At 30.8% G+C, this 22445-nt stretch overlaps 1 protein-coding gene across 3 annotated transcripts in view; it reads right to left on the bottom strand.

Annotated features, from left to right (window-relative positions):
- Window positions 1–22445, bottom strand: part of LOC108909679 (probable helicase senataxin) — a 74031-nt gene that overhangs the window by 21974 nt on the left and 29612 nt on the right. For all 3 annotated transcript variants that reach the window (XM_018714079.2, XM_018714080.1, XM_018714081.1), the window contains 3 exons: window positions 16864–16931; window positions 12433–12606; window positions 5063–5307 (listed from right to left, as the gene is read on the bottom strand). In XM_018714079.2, coding sequence (XP_018569595.1) covers window positions 5063–5307; window positions 12433–12606; window positions 16864–16931 — 487 coding nt within the window. The remainder of the gene's footprint in view (window positions 1–5062; window positions 5308–12432; window positions 12607–16863; window positions 16932–22445) is intronic.

The raw sequence follows: 22445 nt of genomic DNA, 5'->3' as shown, positions 1-22445 counted from the left end.
ACTTCCGGGAGCTGCAGAAAGACGCCTGAATTTTTATCAGAATTCTTACTAGAAATACTTTGGACCGATGAGGCTGCATTCACAAAGCGAGGGGTAGTGAATTTTCACAATTTGCATATTTGGTCACAAGAAAATCCTCATGAAATTCGAACAAAATCTTTTCAACACGAATTTTCTGTGAAAGTATAGCTCAGAATAATTTGCAATAAAGTATGTGGACCTTTCTTCTTGCCACCCCATTTAAATTCCCAACCATTTCTAAACTTTCTAGAAAACCATATATTTGAATTATTAGAGGATGTTCCATTAAATATACGACAAAATACTGGATACAAATGTATGGTGCTCCTTGAGGAGAATAATACAAGAATGGTTTAATGAAAATTATATGGGGTGATGGATAGGCAGAAGACCAAATACCAATGTCAACCATAATGTTGGAGAGGGTCCAGTGTCTCGGCCAGCTAGATCGCCAGATCTAAACCCCCTGGATTTCAATGTTTGGGGTTACCTATCTGAAAAGTAAAGTTTACTCCAATAGATACTAGACTACAACTACTGTAGCGAATAGAACGCAGGTGTAATGAATTAAAAGAAAATCACCACATGTTATTAGCTTCAATTAGTTCCATTAATAGAAGATGTCAGAAATGTATGGATGTGAGTGGTTCGCATTTTGAACAATTGATATAAATATGTAACGTTAATTTTGTTTCTTGTTTAGTTGTTGATGCTTGGTAAATGTATTTTTATTATTACTTTGATAAATTATTCTTATTTGTAAAGATTAGGCCTCCAAGGAAAACTAAAATACACCAGGAACACTACCTTACAGGTGATATGGAAAGAATATTGTTGATGTGCTTACAAATTACACTTACTTTTAAGCATAAACATAAATATGCTTGTAACATTATGGTTTGAAGTGTCTACCACAAGGGGATTGTATTGGTATGAATAACTTGAAAATGGTGAATCTTAGGGAAAAAATTCCAGTTACCTTTTTTACGTAGTAGTGCATTAGAATATAAATTCGTTACAATAACTTGTAAAAAATACAATGGCGTAGGTTTTTTTGTATAAAAAGGGGGTGACCCCTGTCCAGTTGTACACCACTGGTTGAACCTTTAGGGCTCATATTTTAGGAAATACAAGGTCTACTATCATACATTATATGTACCAAATTTTATTGAGATAGGTTAATAGATTACGGAGATACAAATAAAAAATGATTTTTTTTTAACAACTTCAACACCCTGTATCTCTAAAACGAGGCCGTTCCAGACCTATGTTTATAAGGCAAACTCCTATTATTTTAAAGAAATCTATTGTCCTCGAAGTTTCCTGCATAAAATTCGGACCACCCTGTATACAAGACATTCCAGAGATATCACTCAGGAAAAGGTCAGAAAACATATATATTAGCAGATTTCATATTCAAAGGATTTTGGTATACAACAAATGACGAATCAACATTCACAACTAATGGCGTGGTTTCCTTTCAAAATTGTAGATACTGGGCTAAAGATAATTCAAATTTTCGATTGATAATACTAATAAAAAATTTAAAAAGAAAAATGTCTGATGTGGCATAATATATCATAAAGTAATTGGTCCTTACTTTTTGGAAGAAAATCTTAATCAAATTTCGTATTTGGAAATTTTCAATAATTTTGTTTTGGCAGACTAGACAGAAAATTTAGAGTTCAGAAGGCGGATGCCCTACACATTCCACACTTGTAGTGAGAAACTAGCTTGACATTCACTTCCCGAACCAGTGGATCAGACCTGTGCCCATTAGATTATTTCTTATGGGAATACTTAAAGCAAAAAGTATATTCAAACGATTTTGACGATAACATTGATTTACTTCAGCAAAAATATTCAGGAAGCTGTTACCAACATAAAGGAAAAAACGATCTCATCTGTGTACAAGGAATTTAAAAAAGATTAGAAAAATGTGTATTACTTGGAGGTAGAGATGGACCACTGATAAGTTTCTATATTGGAAAGTTTCCAAAATGGGAACTTTCCCGCCAAATTACCACTACATAACATCACCTTAGGAAATGTTTTTCGATGTTTGTATTTTTTGTGCTTCAATGCATTATCAGTGTCTTTTCATGTTATTTGTATATTTTTTAAAAAATCTGTATTTGGTAAGTTACTAAAAAAATAATAAGTACAAATAATTGCTGTAAATTCATGTTGAAACAATTTCCGAATTTCCAGATATCAAGTAGGTACCTACTTGCAATCCCAAGAATAAAATCTATAATATAATTAATTATAATCATTAATATTGCCACAAGTTACAATAAGTATAAACACCTGTTCAAAAAAAAAACAAAAAACAGTCTGCAAGTGGTGGGAAATATTTCCATGGAAAGTTTCCAAGAAAATATTCTGTGGGATTATTCACGGGAAACATTTGGCAACATTCCCGAAATATATTTTGGGAATATTTCAAAAAAATATATCTTCCCGGGAATTTCCCATCTCTACTTGAAGGTTTACAAGTTGAATAGGACTTGCTTCGTCGTTGGGGTTAATTCCAGTTCTGATTTGTTCTACTTTTTAATTAGAAAAGCTACTTTTATTTGGTTTGCAGGCTACCAGACAACTGTTAATCGTAGAACAATTTCCAGGATGGTTGCCACGTCGTCGGTTTAGGTTTTTTGATGTTTCGTGAAACATCGCTCTTTTCTACCAAGCCATTTTTTATATTACATTAAATTTAAAATAAAAGTTTAATCATTTTTTACAATTTCTGTCTGCTTTAAGATAGTTAAAAATCAAGTCTTCTTATTTGCAAAATGTAGTTGTTCTTTGTTTTTGACTAAACCCCGTATTTAAGTATTTCTTGAGTTCTCGTACAAAACTGTTAAATATAATTTTTTACGAAAACAAAAATTAAAGCCACTTTGCTTACGGGAAATTGCGTATTGAAATTTTTTGAACACCCTGTATGTTTTATTATATATTTGATTACTGCCCATGGTTTCCCAAGATAAGGAAAAGAATAACTTTTTCTCGAAAAATCAGTAATAAAAAAGTTTACAAGAGTGCATGCAGTACCCCATCCGGGGACACACTGTATATGCAATCCTTGCTGGAAAATATTTCACAAATTTCTTTTGAATTTTTTTTTCAGAAAAGTTCCTAGGAATTACACCCTATAAAAGAGTATAAGTCCCAAGCATTATTATTAAAACAACCATTCTAGTTTTCACCAGTTGCCACTGATCTATAGAGCAAAAAACATTATTCAACATTATGAAAATTGAATATTAGAGGTTATGTTTCTAAATCCAGCAGAAGAAGTACATGAAGGCAGCAAAATTAACATCCACATGATGAATGCAATACCATCAAAACACATAAAAACTATTTCCAACATAAAAGGAGTATGTTAATATTGAACAGGATCAGGTATCAGTTGCCAACTTTGAAATGATGCTGAGGAAGACGAACAATAACAGTTCGACTTTTTGTATTTTTTTATTTTTAATAAGATACAAATGATATAATTTTTTTTTACTTGATATAAAATAAAACTAAAAATAGACAACAAATAATTCTTAATCTCAGAAGAAATGAAACAACAAATAAACATTTTAAAACATGATTCTGTATTTAAAATTATTTATTTTATTTCTACTTCTATCTCAGTCTCAAAGATTTTTGTTTTAATTAATATTTTAATAAGTCACTGAAAAGTATTTGAAATGTTGAAGTTTTCAATGTAGATAAATGAAAAGGGATGAACATGCATCAACCCTAAAATCAGGTGCATTACCAACATCATCCTTTTGTAGACCTAGTATTTATCGTTATACAGGGTGTCTCATAATTAGTGTCCAATAATTTACCACTTGATTCTATTGCCAAAAATAAGAATATTTTTTCATATGAACATTGGTCGAGAAATGCTTCCTAAGAAATGGGGCCACAAAAAATTCATTTTTTTTTTAAATATTTCCGAAATGGGTTGAAGGAAAATTATGAATTTTGACATCATGAATGCTCATTAAAAGTCGATCATCATAAAATTTTTCAAAAATTTTGAACAGGGACGTCTCAATTGAGGGGGTCATCGGCTAATATTTGCCCCACTTTTTTTGCTTGTCGAAATTTTCAAATTCAGAAGCCAACATATGATGGACCATTCCCTCTAGAAAAAGGTACTCTTTATTTATTTCGATAAAATGATCTATTTCCAAGAAAAAGGATTTAAGTGCTTAGAAAAGCACACTTTCAAAAGTGTGTTCAAAACATATTTAAACCGATTTTTTTCGAAAACGGATTACTTTTTCAATATAAAACATTACCATTTTTAATAGAAAACTCAGATCTATTACATTTTACTGTTTAAATTTGAAAATAGCAACATGTAAAAAAATTGTACCCAAGACCCCCCCTCCTGCTTAGGACGCCCATAATAAACTTTTCTAAGAACTTTTCACGTTATTTATTACAATGTATAATGATATGATGACATATCAAATCATAATGGTACATGTACCCATTTTAGTTAATCAAGAAAATTTTTTTGAATTTTATTAATGTATGTAATGAAATGCTTTCTCGTAAATGGAGCATTTTATCGAAAGAAATAAAGAGCACCCTTTTTGTAGAGGAAATAAGAGTCTATCATCTGTTGGCATCTGAATTTGAAAATTTCAGCAAGCAAAAAAATTGGAGCAAATTTTAGCCGACGACCTCCCCAATTGAGACGCCCCTACCTAAAATTTTTGAAAAATTTTATGATGAGCTATTTCGACTTTTAATGAGCGTTCACGATGTGAAAATTCATAATTTTTCTTCAACCCATTTTGGAAATGAAAAAATAAATTTTTTGTGGCCCCATTTAGAGGGGCGTAACTTCCTTAGGAAGCATTTCTCAACCCATGTTTATATGAAAAAATATTCTTATTTTTGGCAAATAGAATCAAGTGGTAAATTATTGGACACTAATTATGAGATACCCAGTATAAGTCTTTCATATCTATTGATACATATCCTTAAGTGAATTATCAAATTGAATAATTAAAATACTTACCTCTACAATAAGATCTTGATCGTCTGACGATACTCTGAAATCTTCAATTTTAGGTAATAAAATATTTTTACCAATAGGCGATGTTTCTAAATACTTTACACTTTTCAATAATTTCAAGGAACTTCCTATATTTGCGATAACTTTCATCATAACCTGTTTTCCTATTATGTCTTTATTTCCAAGACTTCTCGTCACCATACTAAATGTTAAATTTACATTTGGTTTTCCCGAACAAAGGGCAGCAACTGTAAAATGAATGGTTTGTCAGTACACCAATTAACTACTAATAACAGTTTGGGGGCATGAACCCTTACTACTGCATTTTTAGTTATCAGTTAGGGATTATATTTTTTTATTTTATTCACTTTTGGCAACTGGGAAGTGTTCTCACATATTAATGTATAGCACGCAACTGACAAAATAAGTACCTATAATATAGTTTTTTGTTTAATTTTAAGCAATTTGCAATTGGAAAAACAGTGAATTTATCCTTAAACAGATTAACACAGTTTGAAAACATTTTATACCAGAAGTAAACGTAAAATTAATACCTACGTTCAGCTGGTACACTTGATTTACCTTAAATTTGCATTAAATTACAGCACAATTAATTGTGCTTTAATCTACCACTTAAAATATCGCTGAATGGTCAAAATGTTCGATCAAAATAAATTAACGTAGTTATCACCTAAATTATACACCTGATAGATACTTTTGCAAAATTTCAGCACAGTTTACCATAGTTTCTGAGTTGTGCTTAATCAAACTTGACTATGTTTAGCATAAGCTTAATGGCGCAATATGTTGTCGTTACAATGAAAACGTTGCTATACTTAAATAACCCCATTCGAGAAACTGCTCAAATTTTAAGCAAGACTCATTTGTGTAGAAATATGTTATACAGGCTGTTACAAATTCGCTTTTCACTACAGAGATCTCGAAAACGGTAAGAGATACAAACTAGCTTGAATGGGGACAAAGTTGCATAATCAGGGAACCAAAAATCAAGGCTAATATGATTAGTTTTCGAAATATTTGAAAAAAAACGAAATGGAAATCCGTTTTTGTTTCATTTCAGTCTTGTTTGAGGTGATATTGAAAAAAGAAGAACACTTTCGCATGGCCACTTTTTACCCTCTATCGAATGGCATAATCAATTTTTATATGTAACGTTTTGTCTCTCCAGGACCATCATCAAGTTAATTTTTTTAAATATGACCCTGGAAATTTTATTACATTTTTCGCAAGCCTTCATGACCCCCAATACTGCAGTGCCTCAGCCCGAAACCAGATTCAGACGTTGTTTTGTCTCGAAAAATTCATCTTCAGTGTATTCGTTCCAAATTTATTTAAATTTTTTATTTAGATTTCTTTGTTTATTGAATTATCGTACACTGTGTCGTTCAAGGACATTTAAATAAAGGGGACTTATTTATTTACATTTCTAGATGAAGCCTGGTCTATTCACAGTCTAATTGTATCATTGTTGTCAGCTGTATAATTATACTGGAAATGTACTTAATATTTTTATCGCAATTTTCATCACAATTGTGAAAATTATTATTATAGGATAGTATTATTAAGTTATGCATACAATATTGTTAAATTCTGTACATATTAAACTATTTTTCATTTTTCATATTTGCCATGTTTGAAGACTTGGCAACTACGCAATAATTTGTAGCGTGTTCCTCGTTCGTTCTGCCGTGGTTGGCAGAATATGGCGTCTCTTGTTAGAAAATAGTTGTGATTTTAGTAAGTGAAACGTGATTAGTGTTTATACATGTATTTTGGATAAACTTTTAAGGTGTGAATATGGTTAGACAGTGCAGAATTTGTAAGAAATTGGATTATAAACATCCACATCAGCTATCCTTCCACAGGTAAGCGTGCTTGAAGGTGACTTTGGAATGTATATGCAACTGTGGCCATTGTCGTGCGTGTGGGTAACTTTTATTTGAATAACGGTAAAATTTTATAAAACTGACTTGGTATTTTTTTAAAATTTTTGCTGAAATAGTAAGAAAACAATAATATGAACCACGTTTGGCCATTAAAATCAAAGGAAAATGCTGCACCACAAATAAGTTACAGACATTATTTATATTTAATATATTTATAGGTATTTCAATGTTATCCCTTATACCCAACATTACAAATTTTAATCATTCATCATTTTCATTTTCCTCTACGACAAAAACCTTTTCAAAAATATATTTACAATTTTACTAAATGCACGAGCATAAAAACTGAATAAATACAACAGCAAAAATATGGTGGTGGTTCACTTATACATAAAAATACCGAAGATGCAATCAACTGAAAGTTGCATTCATTCAACCATTTGATGTTCTCCTTTGGGAATATATTTTTATGTCTCACTGAAAATTTGCCTCAGTATTCTAAAAGTGAAATGTGAACGTTTTTAGGATGCTTGGGGATGGTGCAACAAGAAAGAAATGGTTACAGTTATTGGGATTCCAAGAAGTTATAAAAATATTATATATATTTATTATAAAAATACTGAGTAGCTGTTGAAATATATTGACTTAGGACTATAAAATATTTTATTTTGACCCATCCAAAATGTACGACATTGGAGATGTAATCGCGCGCATCAGTTGGATGAAAATAAAGCCCTCTGCTTTCCCCTTGTCTAGCTTCACCCAACATATGAGATAGACTGTGACATGCATAGTCCCCTTTATTTAAATGCCCTTGGTGTCGTTAGACCATGTGAAATCCATCTAGTTATTTAAACTATTACCAACACGCATTAAAATAAAACATGATTAAAGTTTTAATCCCGTGCCCAGTTATTTCTGGGCTTCTCGAGTGCTCAAAATTCAAACAAATTCCGATATTTTTTTTTTCTGGATATTCATACAAATACATCTGACATACTCTGTCACAGTTGCGGTTACAGGTATAATAAATTACGATAATATTACGCTGATCTTCATTTTCAACCTTTGCCAAAACGAAAATGTTTTTGAACATTTACTGAAATTTTTTAAAGAATAATATTCAGTTGGTGTTTTGGTTGTTCATATGCATTTTTAAGAATTAATTTGTCATAATAAAATTAAAATTGTATTAATGTTTTAATTTTGACGCAACTTATCGAGTTATGAATGACCAAGTGATGGTGATAGTTAATAATAATAAATGTTTTATTGTAATGTGTGGTGGTAATAGTTTAAATAACTAGATGTATTTCACAGGTTCTAACGACACTTACAGTGTACGATAATTCAATAAATAAAGAAATCTAAATAAAAAATTTAGATAAATTTGGAACGTATACATGAAGATGAATTTTTCGAGACAAAATGTCTAAATCTGGTTCGGGCTGAGACAGTATAATGTTGAGGGTCATGAAGGCTTGCAAAAAATGTAATAAAATTTCCAGAGGTTGTATTTAAAAAAATGAAGTTCATAGTCCTGGAAAGACGAATCGTTACATATAAAAATTGATTATGCCATTCGATAGAGGGCAAAAAGTAGCCATGAGAATGTGTTCTTCTTTTTTCAATATCACTTCAAAGCTGAAATTAAATAAAAACTGATTTCCAAAATTTCGTTTTTTTTAAATATTTCGAAAACTAATCATGTTAGCGGTAATTTTTTAGAGGTATAATGTTGGTCCCCTTATTACGCAACTTTGCCCCCATTGCCTAGTTTGTATCTCTTACCGTTTTGCAGATCCCTCCCAACTAACACAAATGCTACTATTACATCGCTTAAAGTTATATAACTGTTTTTTAATAGCGACAAATGTATTTTTTTAGATTTTTAATGCCTTAATAAGGTGTTAATTTGCTCGTATAGTAATTTTGGTATATAAAAAAGCTGTTAGAATATTCTAATAGTAAAATTATACAACAATTTTATAAAGGCTTTCCTAAAGTCTTATAAACGTGGTAAATGAAACTTCTATAAAAGTTTAAAGTGTAATAGCTGCTTCCTTGTTTTTTTTAATGTTATAAATACTTACCGGTCAATTTTTATAGCTTTTATACAGTATATTGATTGTACGATTAATGTTGTATAACATTATCCATTAAATATACAATATGACTAAATTATAAATAATTTTAGCTTTTTGAGTTAAATAATATCACAACAAGCTTTAAAAAAGATTCTATAAAAGGGTTTTATTACAGCTGTAAGCAGAATAGTTTAAGTAGTTTCTTCTCAACTAAAAAGCTATTTTTGAGAGATGAAGCAATATATATTGTACTTATAAAACTACTATACATATAGTAAAGCTTTTGATATATGAAGATATTTTCCGTAACCTAAAAAAAATCTGTGAACTAGAAAGTTTTAGTGTTAATATAATATTACAACAATTATGGCGATAAAACTGCATGTTGTTTTATAAAATTTAAATACCTACTATACATTATGTCCTAGGATATTATTAGTTACCCTTCAGGAAGACACTGGAATTATTAATTTTAATTATATTATTAACATTCAAATAAGCCCTTTATTAGAGTTTGTTTATACGATACGTTGCTTTCACAGTCACTGCAAAATTATTTTGTGCTGCAAACAACAAGACTAAAAGTACTGTAATACTGTTTACTGATTATAATTTCATTAATTATTAATACAATTAACACTAACTGATAATGATTTCATCTTTAGACATCCATTCACGTCTCTTCTAGAATGTATTCGTTGTTTGTGACCAATAAGCAGCTGATTTGCCCATATTATTATCAAATTTGTGACTTTGTGACAGTACTCCGTATATTTGTCTCTTCTAAACTCTACTAGCAGTGCTATTAGTTAAAAGTGTTCTATCATTCAAAATCTTCAGAGCTTCTTTCAGAACATTTTAAAATACAAGCACTTACTAGCCATACCATCTTACATACATATTACTTTACTATCTGTTTTGTTGACCCCATTGGAATTGCAGCAGGAAGCAGTTTACGCAGAATTTTTAAACCGATAGTAGACAACAAATTACTCTACAAAATACTATATATTATTTAAAATTTTAATTATTTTATAACGGATTTATAGTTACTGTGGTAGAAGCTTCCTCCTAGCAGCCATATTTTTCAAACATGCTTAGGACAAGATGTCGGCCATATTGTACACCAGAATTACGTCAAAAAGAAATTCAATTTTATAATATATGTATCATGAAATAATTAGTTTAATGCATGTCTATTGAATTATATTTAATAACTTGTTATGTACATATTCTTTATTTTTTTTATTGAATCGAAAATTGTTACAGACGATTGCTAAATGTGCTTAATTTTAAAGGTGCTTAGTTTTTTTAAAAGTATCATGATATATTTCATCAATAAAATTTTCGTTCTAAGTAGTTTTTTATTTTCTAGATGCATATTTAATTTTATTGTGTATATCGGTAAACATTAACTCTTGAGTACCTATCTTATATGGCCGACAATCAGCAACAGCCCAAAGATTTTAGTTTTATTATTAATAAAACGAATTTAGTATAGAAACGCATAATTATAATGCTAAAAAGTTTTGTACTGTATATTGGAAACATTAATACAACATTCATCGCGTTCAAGTTGGAAAAAGTAGATTTTATAAAAAATGTATAAACCTTTTCTTTGGAGACAACTATATCAGCAAATTTGTTTTATAAGACAATGTTCTCTGTATAAAGGTTTTACAGTATATTTTACAAATGCTATAAGAATGCAACGACAGAACACTAATTAGTGGAATAAATATTATATGTACAGCTTTTATAAAATGGTTTTATAAGCTGCGCCTATTTTGGATTTATAAATGCTTATTTAATGCTGAATAACTGTTCTCAACATCTTTTAATAAAGCTTTTACCTGCGGGAGAGTGGTTAATATAGATATTCTTAAAGCTATTATAAACTTATTTGTGCTACCTACTTGGATCTGTAGTGAGAAGCGAATTTATAATAGCCTAATATGTGTAATAATCTGGATAGGATTGACCAGCTAGAATTAAAGATATTAATACTCAAACTTTTAAGTTTTTCTTATGATTATTAACATAAATTAAACGCGGCAACGTCGCACATTGAAGAAAGGTTAGTTTGCTCGCGAGTTGACATTCTACAAATTTTTGTTTCAGTTCGTGTTTTTCGTTACAAGGAACTAATAAAATAATTCAAATAATATGGACGATTCCTGCTAAATTTTGTAAAAACCTACCAAACGATTGTAACGCATCCAGTTTATTTAAGACAAACCTAACCCAACCTTATGCCCCGTAAATACAAATTTCCAACAATCAAAAACAAAAAAATTAAAAATAAATAAAAATAAAAAACAGAAAAACCCTCTAAAAAAATATGGTCCATCGAATAATTTCAGTTAATAATTTTGACTCTGAGTATTTAGCTAAAATTGCTGAAATTTTCATAATTTATCGAATGAAATTTTCTTTTTCGATTTAAAAATAAGTTTCAAGGATTTGAGGTTAGGTATTTATAGACAGCATAGGTTTAAGGTTTCAGAAATACAAAATATTAGCCCCAGATTTCTTAGATTTGTGGTTAGATGTTTAAGAATAGGGGCTTCAAATATAAAAAATATAAGTTCCACAAAATAGTTTTCAAGGACTTTTATTCTTTGGTGTAAAACATAAATTTCTAGATCAAATTTTTAGAATTTGAAGTTGGGTTTTGAGGATTTGCGATTAGGTATTGAAGGGTTTGAGGTTAGGTTTTATGTGTGTAGGTTTATGGCTTTAGAGTTAGGAAACGTAAGCTCAAAAATATAGTTTTCAATTAATTATAACCATAGATTTAGAAAAGAGTCGGTGTATTACTTTGAGGTTAGGTTTGATGAATTTGAAATTATGTTTTTGGGTTCAGGTTTAAAGTTGAAAAGTATTGTAAAGCCACATACATGATTATTTTCGTTGTTTTTCAATAGATACAAAATCTCATAAAATTAAGCATATTAGAATAAAAAAGAAATTACCACTGTACGGTTAAAATAGCCGTAGAATATTTTAACATATTTCCCACTGTGCGACGTTGCCAGTTGTTAAAAGTAAGTGACTCAGTCAAATATGACTTGCTCGACTCGAAAGTTTTCTACTTGAACTCCATTCTTAGGATATAACTACTTTAAAAACTTGTTTAAAAAAATGGAATGATAGAATCTCTTTTTACTTCAATATATCATTCAGTAAATATTATTAATCAGATGACATTCTATGGAACAAAATAGATAATACTGAACTAAGTTTTTCTTGAATACTTAAATCTTTATGAGACAAAAAAAATGGTAAAAACTATTTATTATCATGATAATATTGAACAAACATACCAGCTTAGCAAAAATTCTATATAATCTCATGCTGCCATTTGTACAAAACTTACTATGATTATCAATTTGGGTGGAGCCATTTAGATATTTTCGTTTACAAAATTTAATGTATGCAAAACCAGTATACATATAAGAATTCATCGAATCTTTTAATTTCAATTCAATTAATGCAAAATCATCCATTCTAGGTATTGTATTGTTTCTCACATTTTCTTCCGACAGGTAACCTAAAAAAATATACATATGTTTAACACAAAATCAGAGCATACAAATGAGGTGTCATTCTAACACCATTTGAAGTCTAAAATGCAGCACGTCTCAAGTAATATTTTTGTTATAAATGAGATAATGCAACCATTTAGTTTGCAACTACTAGCTCCATCTATCAGTTCGATTTTATTAAAATCATATTTATAGTCAAAAGTCTTCAAAAAACAGAGGCTTGTAAGTGGAATTGCCAAATTATAAACTCAAGACTCATATGATATTCAGTTGGCCATTGTTATAGCATAATCGGAGAATGTGAGCCAGATCTTTCTCTAATATCAAGGTAAAAAGAAAACAATTTTAATAATTATATTTACAGTTTGTCATGTTGTAGTAGTATGTTTTTGTTTATGGCTTTCAACATCATTAAAATCATGCACACATTATTATTGCAAAAAGCGATGGATGTTGGTTAAATTTATGGAAAAGATGGTCAATCCAATGACCAACATGTGTGCCAAAGGCCCATTTGATTGAAAGTGATATTGTTGCTCCAGGTATTTGTTAATTAATTTCGTTAGTTTTTGTTGCAACTAATTGTTTAATTACTAAATGTTAATTTTAGAAGTTAATATCGTAGATAATGGTTCTAATTGATCCAAATAAACATATTGAAAAAGAAAAAATAAGCTCGATTTAATGCAAAAAGATCAAACTCCCTAGCGACTTTTCCTGACTCTGGGACAATTTGTTTATAACGTTGTTTTGTACGTCCTACTTTGTTAGTTGTAAAGGGCAACTTAATTTCAACTTTTTCAAATTTTTCTTTTCCTATGTGTCTTTTTTTTGGATCAATTAGAACCTATATCTACGGTCAATATGGAGACTAGTAACTATTAATTAAGAATTTTTAAAGTTAAATATGAAAACAGCATAATGATTTATACAGACACTTTTTCTAGAACACGATATACATAAAAATCTTAGATGACAAAGCTGTTGTGTGATTGTAAGGGTCAAAAAAACGGTAGCATCCTTTTGCACGCGGCTCTGTGCTGAGCGGTTGATAAGTCTAACAATGTAGAAGTCAACCATTCGGGGGACATTGCAAGCTCAACACAAACGGAGTAGCGAGTTGGATGCTCGAGACAGGAGGAGAGAATTCCCTTCTGGTTGTCAGAGAGTGAGTAGTGAAGGTGCCCGAGGTCTCGCCTTGCCTCACGATGGTTGAAGCTTGGTAAGATCTTATTTGTAAATTATTAAGGGCTACTTTCAGTCTAGATTAAATACCTGTTAACCTTTAACTAATCGGTCTACAAATTAACCCCAGTAAACTAACTGAAGTTTAAAAGATATTAGGTACTTTACGGTATTTTTAAACGCTAGGTTAGATAAACTTGCAATTTTTATGTTGGTTGCACTTCATCCGACATGCTTATTTCGTTTTCTTTTTCTTGTTGACATCATATCATGCAAATTTTGAACAGGAATTAATCAATCACATACGCACTAAATAATTTTCTTATTTAACCCATTATTTGAATTAGGCTAGTAGGAAAGACGTACGTCGTACGCAAATTTTAAATTTTGTTATGATGCATGTCATGTGCCATACATTTCTTGTCAAATCTGATTTATTAATTACTTTTGCTGTGTGATATATTTATTCAAAGATCTTAAGCTATAATGGGTAGCAAGAAAAAAGTGGAACAAATTTTACTGAGCATGAAATCGGTCTCCTAATGAATTAATGGCAACAGAACTAAATGTAATTGAAAACAAAAACACTGATGGGGCAACTCTTAGGGAAATAATATTGCATGGCAGAGTAAGCTGGTCCATAGTATCTATTTCATTATACCTACAATTGAAATAAAATATAAAAGGTGAAGATAAAATATTGTAATATTACATACTGCTATTGCAGGTTCAAACGGTTCAAAATATGTTCTATTGCTGGGAGCAAGATTGTCCTAACAGTGTTTTTGGAAAACTGAAATTTGTTAAAAAATTGTTCTTCTGTACAGTCTTCAAATTATTATTAACTTAGTCGATCGTTACTGTCGAATAGGTCCCCCCAATTTATTTAAATCCATTTTTTTAAACGTCAATTCTGTCAAAAGTATCAAAGTATGTTTCATGCTAAACCACGTTAATCAATCGGTAATCGCTGCTACATGCTTCGATTAAATTTGGATACGCCAACTTTAACCCCTGGTCAGTAGTTGACAGTGCTTGAAAGTAACCGAAACCAAGGGTTAAAGTTTAACTGAGGGTTATATTTATCTAATCTAGAATGAAAGTACCGGCCCTAAGTCGCCCACCAGATAGAAATTTCAACAAATCCAGTGCAACCAACGGTACGTCGTAACAATATTAACTTCTAAAATTAACATTTAGTAATTAAACAATTACTTGCAAAAAACGAACGAAATTAATTAACAAATACCTGGAGCAACAATTTCAAGGTCAATCGAATCGGCGTTTGGCATATACAGGGTGGTTCGAATTTTACGCAGGAAATTTCGAGGGTAGATAGATCTCTTTAAAATATGTGTTTGCTTTATAAATATAGGTCTGGAACGGCCCCGTTTTAGAGATACTGGGCGTTGAAGTTTAAAAAAAAATTGGTTTTTTGTTTATATCGCACACTACCTACAGGTGGTGTAGAAAGGAGTGTAAATAATTTTGTTGATGTGCTTACAAATTGCACTTACTTTTAGACGTAAACAAATATTCTTGTAATATTATCGTTAGAAGTGTCTGCCACAAGGGGATTGTATTGGTAAGAATAACTTGAGAACGGCGAAACTTAGGGAAAAAATTAATCACCTTTTTTACGTATTTTGTGCATAAAAATATAAAAATATATAACAGTTGCAATGACATGTAAAAAATGCAGTGGGGGGTAGGTTTTTTTGTAAAAAAGGGGGTGACCCCTGTCCAGTTGTACACTACTGGTTGAACCTTTAAAGTTCATATTTCAGGGAATATAAGGCCTACTATCATACATTATATGTACCAAATTTTATTGAGATCGGTTAATAGATTCCGGAGATATAAACAAAAAATCAATTTTTTTTGACAACTTCAACACCCTGTATCTCTAAAAGGGTGCCATTCCAGACCTATGTTTATAAGGCAAACATATATTATTTTAAAGAGATCTATCTGCCCTCGAAGTTTCCTGCATAAAATTCGGACCACCCTGTATATTGGTCATTGGATTGACCATCTTTTCCATAAATTTCATCAACATCCATAGCTTTTTGCATAAATAATGAGCAATTTTCGAAAACTGATTTTTCCGCGTTCGACCTTTATTTTACAGTTAACAAATTGGTGAAATATACCTTAAATTGTAGATAATTTCACTGCCTATAATATAAAATAACTAATATTCCGACAGATCGTCTAGATTTTCGTGGGCAGTAAAAAAAGTTAAAAAACACGTAAATTTGATACTTAATTGCAATTTGTCAACTTAGCGTCACTTCTTTTGAGTTAGTTTTTTGATATTATCATTCTACTTACCCTTCTCACTCATAATGTATAATAAAATGTCTAATATTTTTTTCAAGTTTTCAGCTTTTATGATCTAATTCGACTGGATTAAATTATTTAGTGGCAAAGATTTAAGCAAACTAGTCAAAGAATCAGAAATTCATTTTTTTCTTTACTTTCAACAAGACGGACACCAAGCAGAAAGTCTATGGATCCCCGTTGAATAACTACTTGTTTGAATAAAACAAAGAATAAAAGATACAATTAATGCCATCCCCATCCAAGAAATCTGAAATGCCTACACAGAGTTTACCAAGCACGCTGAGCGATGTATAATGGTTGGTGGCAGCACATTTAAATAACCTTTATATTATTTGTTTATTTATGTTTATTATATTAGTTAAATTTTTTTCTCTAACAAATAATTAGAAATTTGTACTTTGTGGTTGTGAAAAATAAAAAAAACAGAGTTGGCCGATCACATTAATTAATTGGACTAATTTTTTCAGCTTCCTAGTTTCAGGCCAAGCAGAGATGATGCCCAGAAGCTCAAATTTCAACTCGAAAAATTTTTGTCATTTACACCCCACGTGCAATAAAAACCGTGAACACACTGTATATGACATGACGTCCATTAGAATATGAAATTTTTTTCTATTTTCTTAGTTGTTTTATCCAGTTAAAGACATAACTTTTGTCCCACTAGGAAATTAACCACTAATTAGGGAAATTTTCTTTTTTAAATATCAAGTGTAGAAAATATTTTTACTTACATTCACAATCTAAATATGTCAGGTTACCAACAATCCTCTTATGATTTAAAAATATCTTGATAGGTGACCTAAAAAGAATCGGATATTTTATTTAGAACTGGAAAGTCTCATTCCTATGATTTCCTAATAAAATACAGAGTACTGCAATTTCAAATGACAAATTTACACAGGTGATTCCCTGACGGGAAATAGGAAAGGTTCTGAGATATAGAGTGATAAGTATAGCACATTATGATACAAAATATTTTTAAAACTTGCTCTTATTGGCACTGCACGTGTGTCGCAATAAGACGAGTTAACTAAACTTATCTATATTTACAGTTGTTTCGTTTACCCACTGGGTCTCTACAGAGTTAGCAATGAAATTCCAAATATCCGAATAACTAACACAATTTTTCTAATTTAAATAAAATGTGGTATTAGACGGAGAGCCAGAAGCAAAAAAATTGTTTGAATTTACTAAGCCTAGTTTATTGATAGTTGATTACAATAGTTGTGTACACAAACATACTGTGGTCAGTCAAGCGAAACTGAGAACGGGTGTCTCAGACACTATAACAGTTGTCATACCTACCGAGGTAATAAAATGTATTTACTATGTAGTTTTTTTACATTATAATGTTCTAATAGACCCTAACTCCTTCACTTTATACATATAGAAGTGGATGAAAAAAAATGTATCGACGTACGTCGTTTCGATTTACGTCATATATTTTGAGAACTGAACATGCCCTAAGTACGAAGACTGCCTGTACTTCAAAACTTTTGTGGAGGTATTATTGTTATATTAACCATAAACAAAATGGTCAGTCAACAATTTTATAGGACAACACCCATCAATCAGCAAAAAAAGAAATAAAAACTTCGCTCGCGCCATCGCGTTGCAGAGGGCGACTCGCTCTTTTCCTTATTATTATTAAACGAAATAAATGTACAGTTAATTTATAGTAATATTAATAACATACATCTTAATTACATTGAATAGACTATTTATATAATTTTACAGGCTACCATTACAAAATGGTATTGTTATATTAGGATTAAAAGTGTTACTTTTGTGGCGAGCAAATTTTGTATTTGTGGGCGAATTAGTTGTATTGCTAATTGAATTCATTTGTGATTGTTTGAGGTTCAGTCTGCTGAAAACTCTTTAAAAATGGAATCTAATGAAGATTTAGGTATAACTGAGGAGATACTGGAGTGTGTGAAAGAGGTTTCTTTGAATCTTCTCCCAAAGAAATCTCGAGTTTATGAATGTGTCTAGCAATGTTTTACAGATTGGTGCAAAGAAAAAAACATTAAGTTGTATTCAGAAGATGTATAGATGGTGTATTTCTCAAACTTAGCAAATAAAATCAAGCCGTCTACGCTTTGGTTACAATATTCAATGTTGCGGTTAACGTTGGGTATAAAGAAGGGGATTGATATAAGCAAATATTCAAAGTTACGTGCTTTTCTCAAGAGACAAAATGAGGGACATGTACCGAAAAAATCAGGAGTATTTACAAAGGAGCGGGTTAATTGCTTTTTGAATAGTACACCTGATAATTCATATTTGACGATGAAGGTAAACGCTTTAAAAATAAAACAACAAAATTTTTAAAAAGCTTTTTTATAGGTAGTCCTAATATCTGGGGTTGCAGGCGCATGCCGTTCTGATGAATTAGTCAATTTAACAATAATTGATAATGTTGAAGATGTGAAATCCGCCTTAATTAAAATAATGTAACTATTAATGAAAAAGTGTTGGACTGCTTTGAGAATTACTCCAAGAATGAGGGTAGTATCCGTTTCAGGGGTTTATTTAATTTTAATACACTTGTTCAAACTGTGTATTTAATATCAATGTGGATAAACAAAAATTATTGTAAATATTGTTGAATTAAAAACTTTTATAAATTAAAACTTGATTAACACTTTTAATCTAAGAATTAAAAATGTCAACTGTAGCTTCTAGAATTAAAAGTGAATACTTTTGTTGATAAGATACCATTAATTTTTCTCAGTAAGGAAAATGTCAACCTTAGAGACTTCTGACAGTCAAAAAATGTTGGAGAAAAAAAATAATGAGTTTTATGCACTAAAAATATTGTATTACATATTCAATATTTGGAATTATGGAATTAAATTATTACTTAAAGTATTAAATATATATTTGAAATCATGACTATAAAATTCATTCTTTACATATATAATAAATAAAAAACAAATAAAAAATATTACTTGTTAATATTTAAAATGTATAAAAATATCTTATTCTGTCATGTGTCTAGGTAACAAAATCTGTTTTATCCTTATCGTTCACTGCGGAATAAAAATGCAATAAAAGTTAGGTTAGTGACTGAACAATACGTTAAGTCAAGATTAACTCTCGATAAACCTTTGTGGATCAGAGGTCAGGAGTGGTCCAAAAAGAGGTTTAATAATAATAATACTAAATAATGATTTGAAAATATTTTTTTTCAGCGTAAATATGCTTTTTAAATTCTTTTTAATCACAGATTCTACTAATTTTTCCCTATATTTCCTTAAATATTAATGACATTATGACGGAATCACCCTTTATAATAGAATATTTTTATTATATTCTTTGAAAACATCTTATTTTCATCTGTATTAATAATGTAAGATGGGCTTTTTCGGACTAGCGCACGGAAACGCGCATGGAAAAAGTTTACCCGATCTCGGATTCTTTCTGTGCGCTGAATAATAAAAATACCGAATATATGGTTTTAAAATAGAAATATAAAGCAAAGTAAACTAAATTTAAGAAAGTCTATATGCTCTCTGATATTTAACATGTACCTATTCTGTATTTTAATTCGTAAATGTTTGAATATTTTAGATACATGTCTGTAATATTTTTTGACGTTTTGTCCACGTTATCTGACATAGACTAATTTACAACAAATAACCTTTGAAATAATTTGAGAGTAACCATGGAAATGCATGACAAACACTGTATTGTCAGCGTTGTTTATTTTCTGTCAATTAAATTTATGCTGATAAAATGTACTCCGAAGAAAATCTTGAAGTTCCCGATAACATCCTAGAGCAAGCGGCACAAGCCAACGCGAATTTTATACCAGTAAAATCTAGGCCAAGATATGAACAGAATATCAACTTACTGAATGACGAAATCTGAACAAAATCAAAACTGTAACTGATATGATATTCTTCTAGTTTACTTTATCGAAAAAGCTAAGTCTATGAAATCTTCCACGTTATGGAGTCGATTCCCAATGCAAAAAAGTTGTTTGGCCATAAAAGAAAATGCTAATATCAACAAACATCCAAAAACTATTGCTTTCTTGAAACTTCAAGCTATAGGATATACAGGGTGTTTTTAAATAAAGTAGCAAAATGGTACCAGTGAATGTAGAGCCAAAAATAAGAGGACTGAAGTAAAAATACCTTATATGAAAGTTGCACCCCAGAGGCAATATACCCTCTTAAAGGAGGGAATTGAAATTCACATTTTAATTTTTTTTCTCTAACATGGGGAATGCTAGAAACATGAAACTTGGTATGAGCATCCTACTAATAAAAAGACAACTTATTATTTATTTAAAAATATTTATTGGGAAGACTGATTTATTGCGCAACTTTTTTACCTCTTGTAATTTTTCGTTAAAACTGATAGTTTCTTAGTAAAAAAATTAGATGTGTCATCGTTCACTAAAGGGGTAATTGCGAAAATTTGTAAAAATAAAGTAGGCGGATGTCATAACAAATAAATTGTTATTTATCATATTAACAAATTGACACTATCTGTCAATCAATAATTAGTACCAATTGATTAATTTATTATCAGAATAATTATGGCAAATAATATTTATACCAATGGCAAATATGTCGACATGCTCCAAGTGTTTTTCGAATCGAGAAAAAATAGTAACGCTGCAGTAAGATTATACCACCAAAGATATCCAAACCGACCGATTCCTCATAGACAAACATTGGCCTCGGTGGAAAGAAGGCTTCGCGAAACTGGTAAAATTCAGCCCAATCGTGAGGGTGCCGGAAGAAGGCGTAATGTCCGAACTGTTGAAACTGAGGAAGCTATACTGGAACATCTAGAACAAGACTGTGATACAAGCACAAGACAGATGTCCAGTAAAAGAATTGAATAAAACTGATTTATCAAACCGCGTGGATTTTTGTCAATGGTACATTAATATTTCCAGGCATGACTTAAATTTCCTAATGAATATACTTTTCACCGATGAAGCAAATTTTCCTAGAGTAAGTGCAGTAAACCTTCATAATGTTCATTCATGGTCGGAAGAAAATACTCATGAAATATTTGTTTGAAGATGTCAACATAATTTTAGTTTAAACGTTTGGATGGGAATTGCAGGAAATACTCTTAGTAGGTCCTTTTTATTCTTCCACACAGGCTTGGAGCAGCCGAGTATCTTAGATTTTGTAACGAACATCTTCCAACATTAATTACTCAAGGATGTACCCCTCGCTACACGTCAGGGACTCTATTCTTGAATTATAGGGAGTAGAAGGAACGAGAGAAAGGGGGCGTACTAAATCTCATTAATCGGTATTCTTGAATGGTGTTCTATTGAGTAACAATAGAAGAATTGTTCCCTATTTCTTCTACTAATATTTTTGGGGGAACAGGCANTCAGGGACTCTATTCTTGAATTATAGGGAGTAGAAGGAACGAGAGAAAGGGGGCGTACTAAATCTCATTAATCGGTATTCTTGAATGGTGTTCTATTGAGTAACAATAGAAGAATTGTTCCCTATTTCTTCTACTAATATTTTTGGGGGAACAGGCAGGGATCATTAAACCTAACCGTATATTTTTTGACATGTTTCACAAATTACGAATTCCGTAATCTGTTTGTAATATCTCTAGTTACTGTTTTGTGGTGATATCCTTCGAGAAATTTGAGGAAACGTTCGTATAATTTGTGTTTACTTGAAGGATTGTACAACACGAATAAAATAATAATAGAATAAAATGGATCTACCTAATACAGTAATAAAATATTTGTATGTTCTTCCCAGTTAGCCCTCATTTTCTCTCTAGTTCAGCTGGGTGTTAATTTTCCAGTATACATATTTGTTTTTTACCCTAATATATTCTATTAGAAATTAGAAGTCTTTTTGTTTAGAACTTACTGAATTTAGCTTCGGTTTTTAATTAATTTCCATTTTCTTTTCTTTTTAGACTGCACCTGCCACTGACAGACAAATAACAATAACTCTGAATAAAGTAGCACTTATTTCATGACTAGCTCATCACTAGTTTTCATTCTAACGCCTATTTACTGCTTTCTGATTGGTCAGTACATTTGACAACATTGTTCCCCGTTCTTCACTTTCATGGCTCGATCCCTTTGTGTTGAGAATACAGTATGAATTTTCTGATAGAACAGTAGTAGAACAAAATGAGGGAACGTTCCCCAGGGAGCATTCTATTCTCTCACCGTCAAGAATCGAGCTCCAGGTATATGCACGATGGGGCATCTGCACATAGTACACTTGCCGTTAGAGAATGGTTAAATTTAAATTACCCGAATCGCTGGATTGGTCATGGTCGTGATGCCCCTGTCTGTTGG

This window comes from Anoplophora glabripennis, unplaced genomic scaffold (genome assembly GCF_000390285.2).
Source record: "Anoplophora glabripennis isolate ALB-LARVAE unplaced genomic scaffold, Agla_2.0 scaffold451, whole genome shotgun sequence".
Lineage (NCBI taxonomy): Eukaryota > Metazoa > Arthropoda > Insecta > Coleoptera > Cerambycidae > Anoplophora > Anoplophora glabripennis.
Note: the sequence above shows the minus strand (reverse complement) of the source record. Positions and strands in the feature narration are given on the sequence as shown.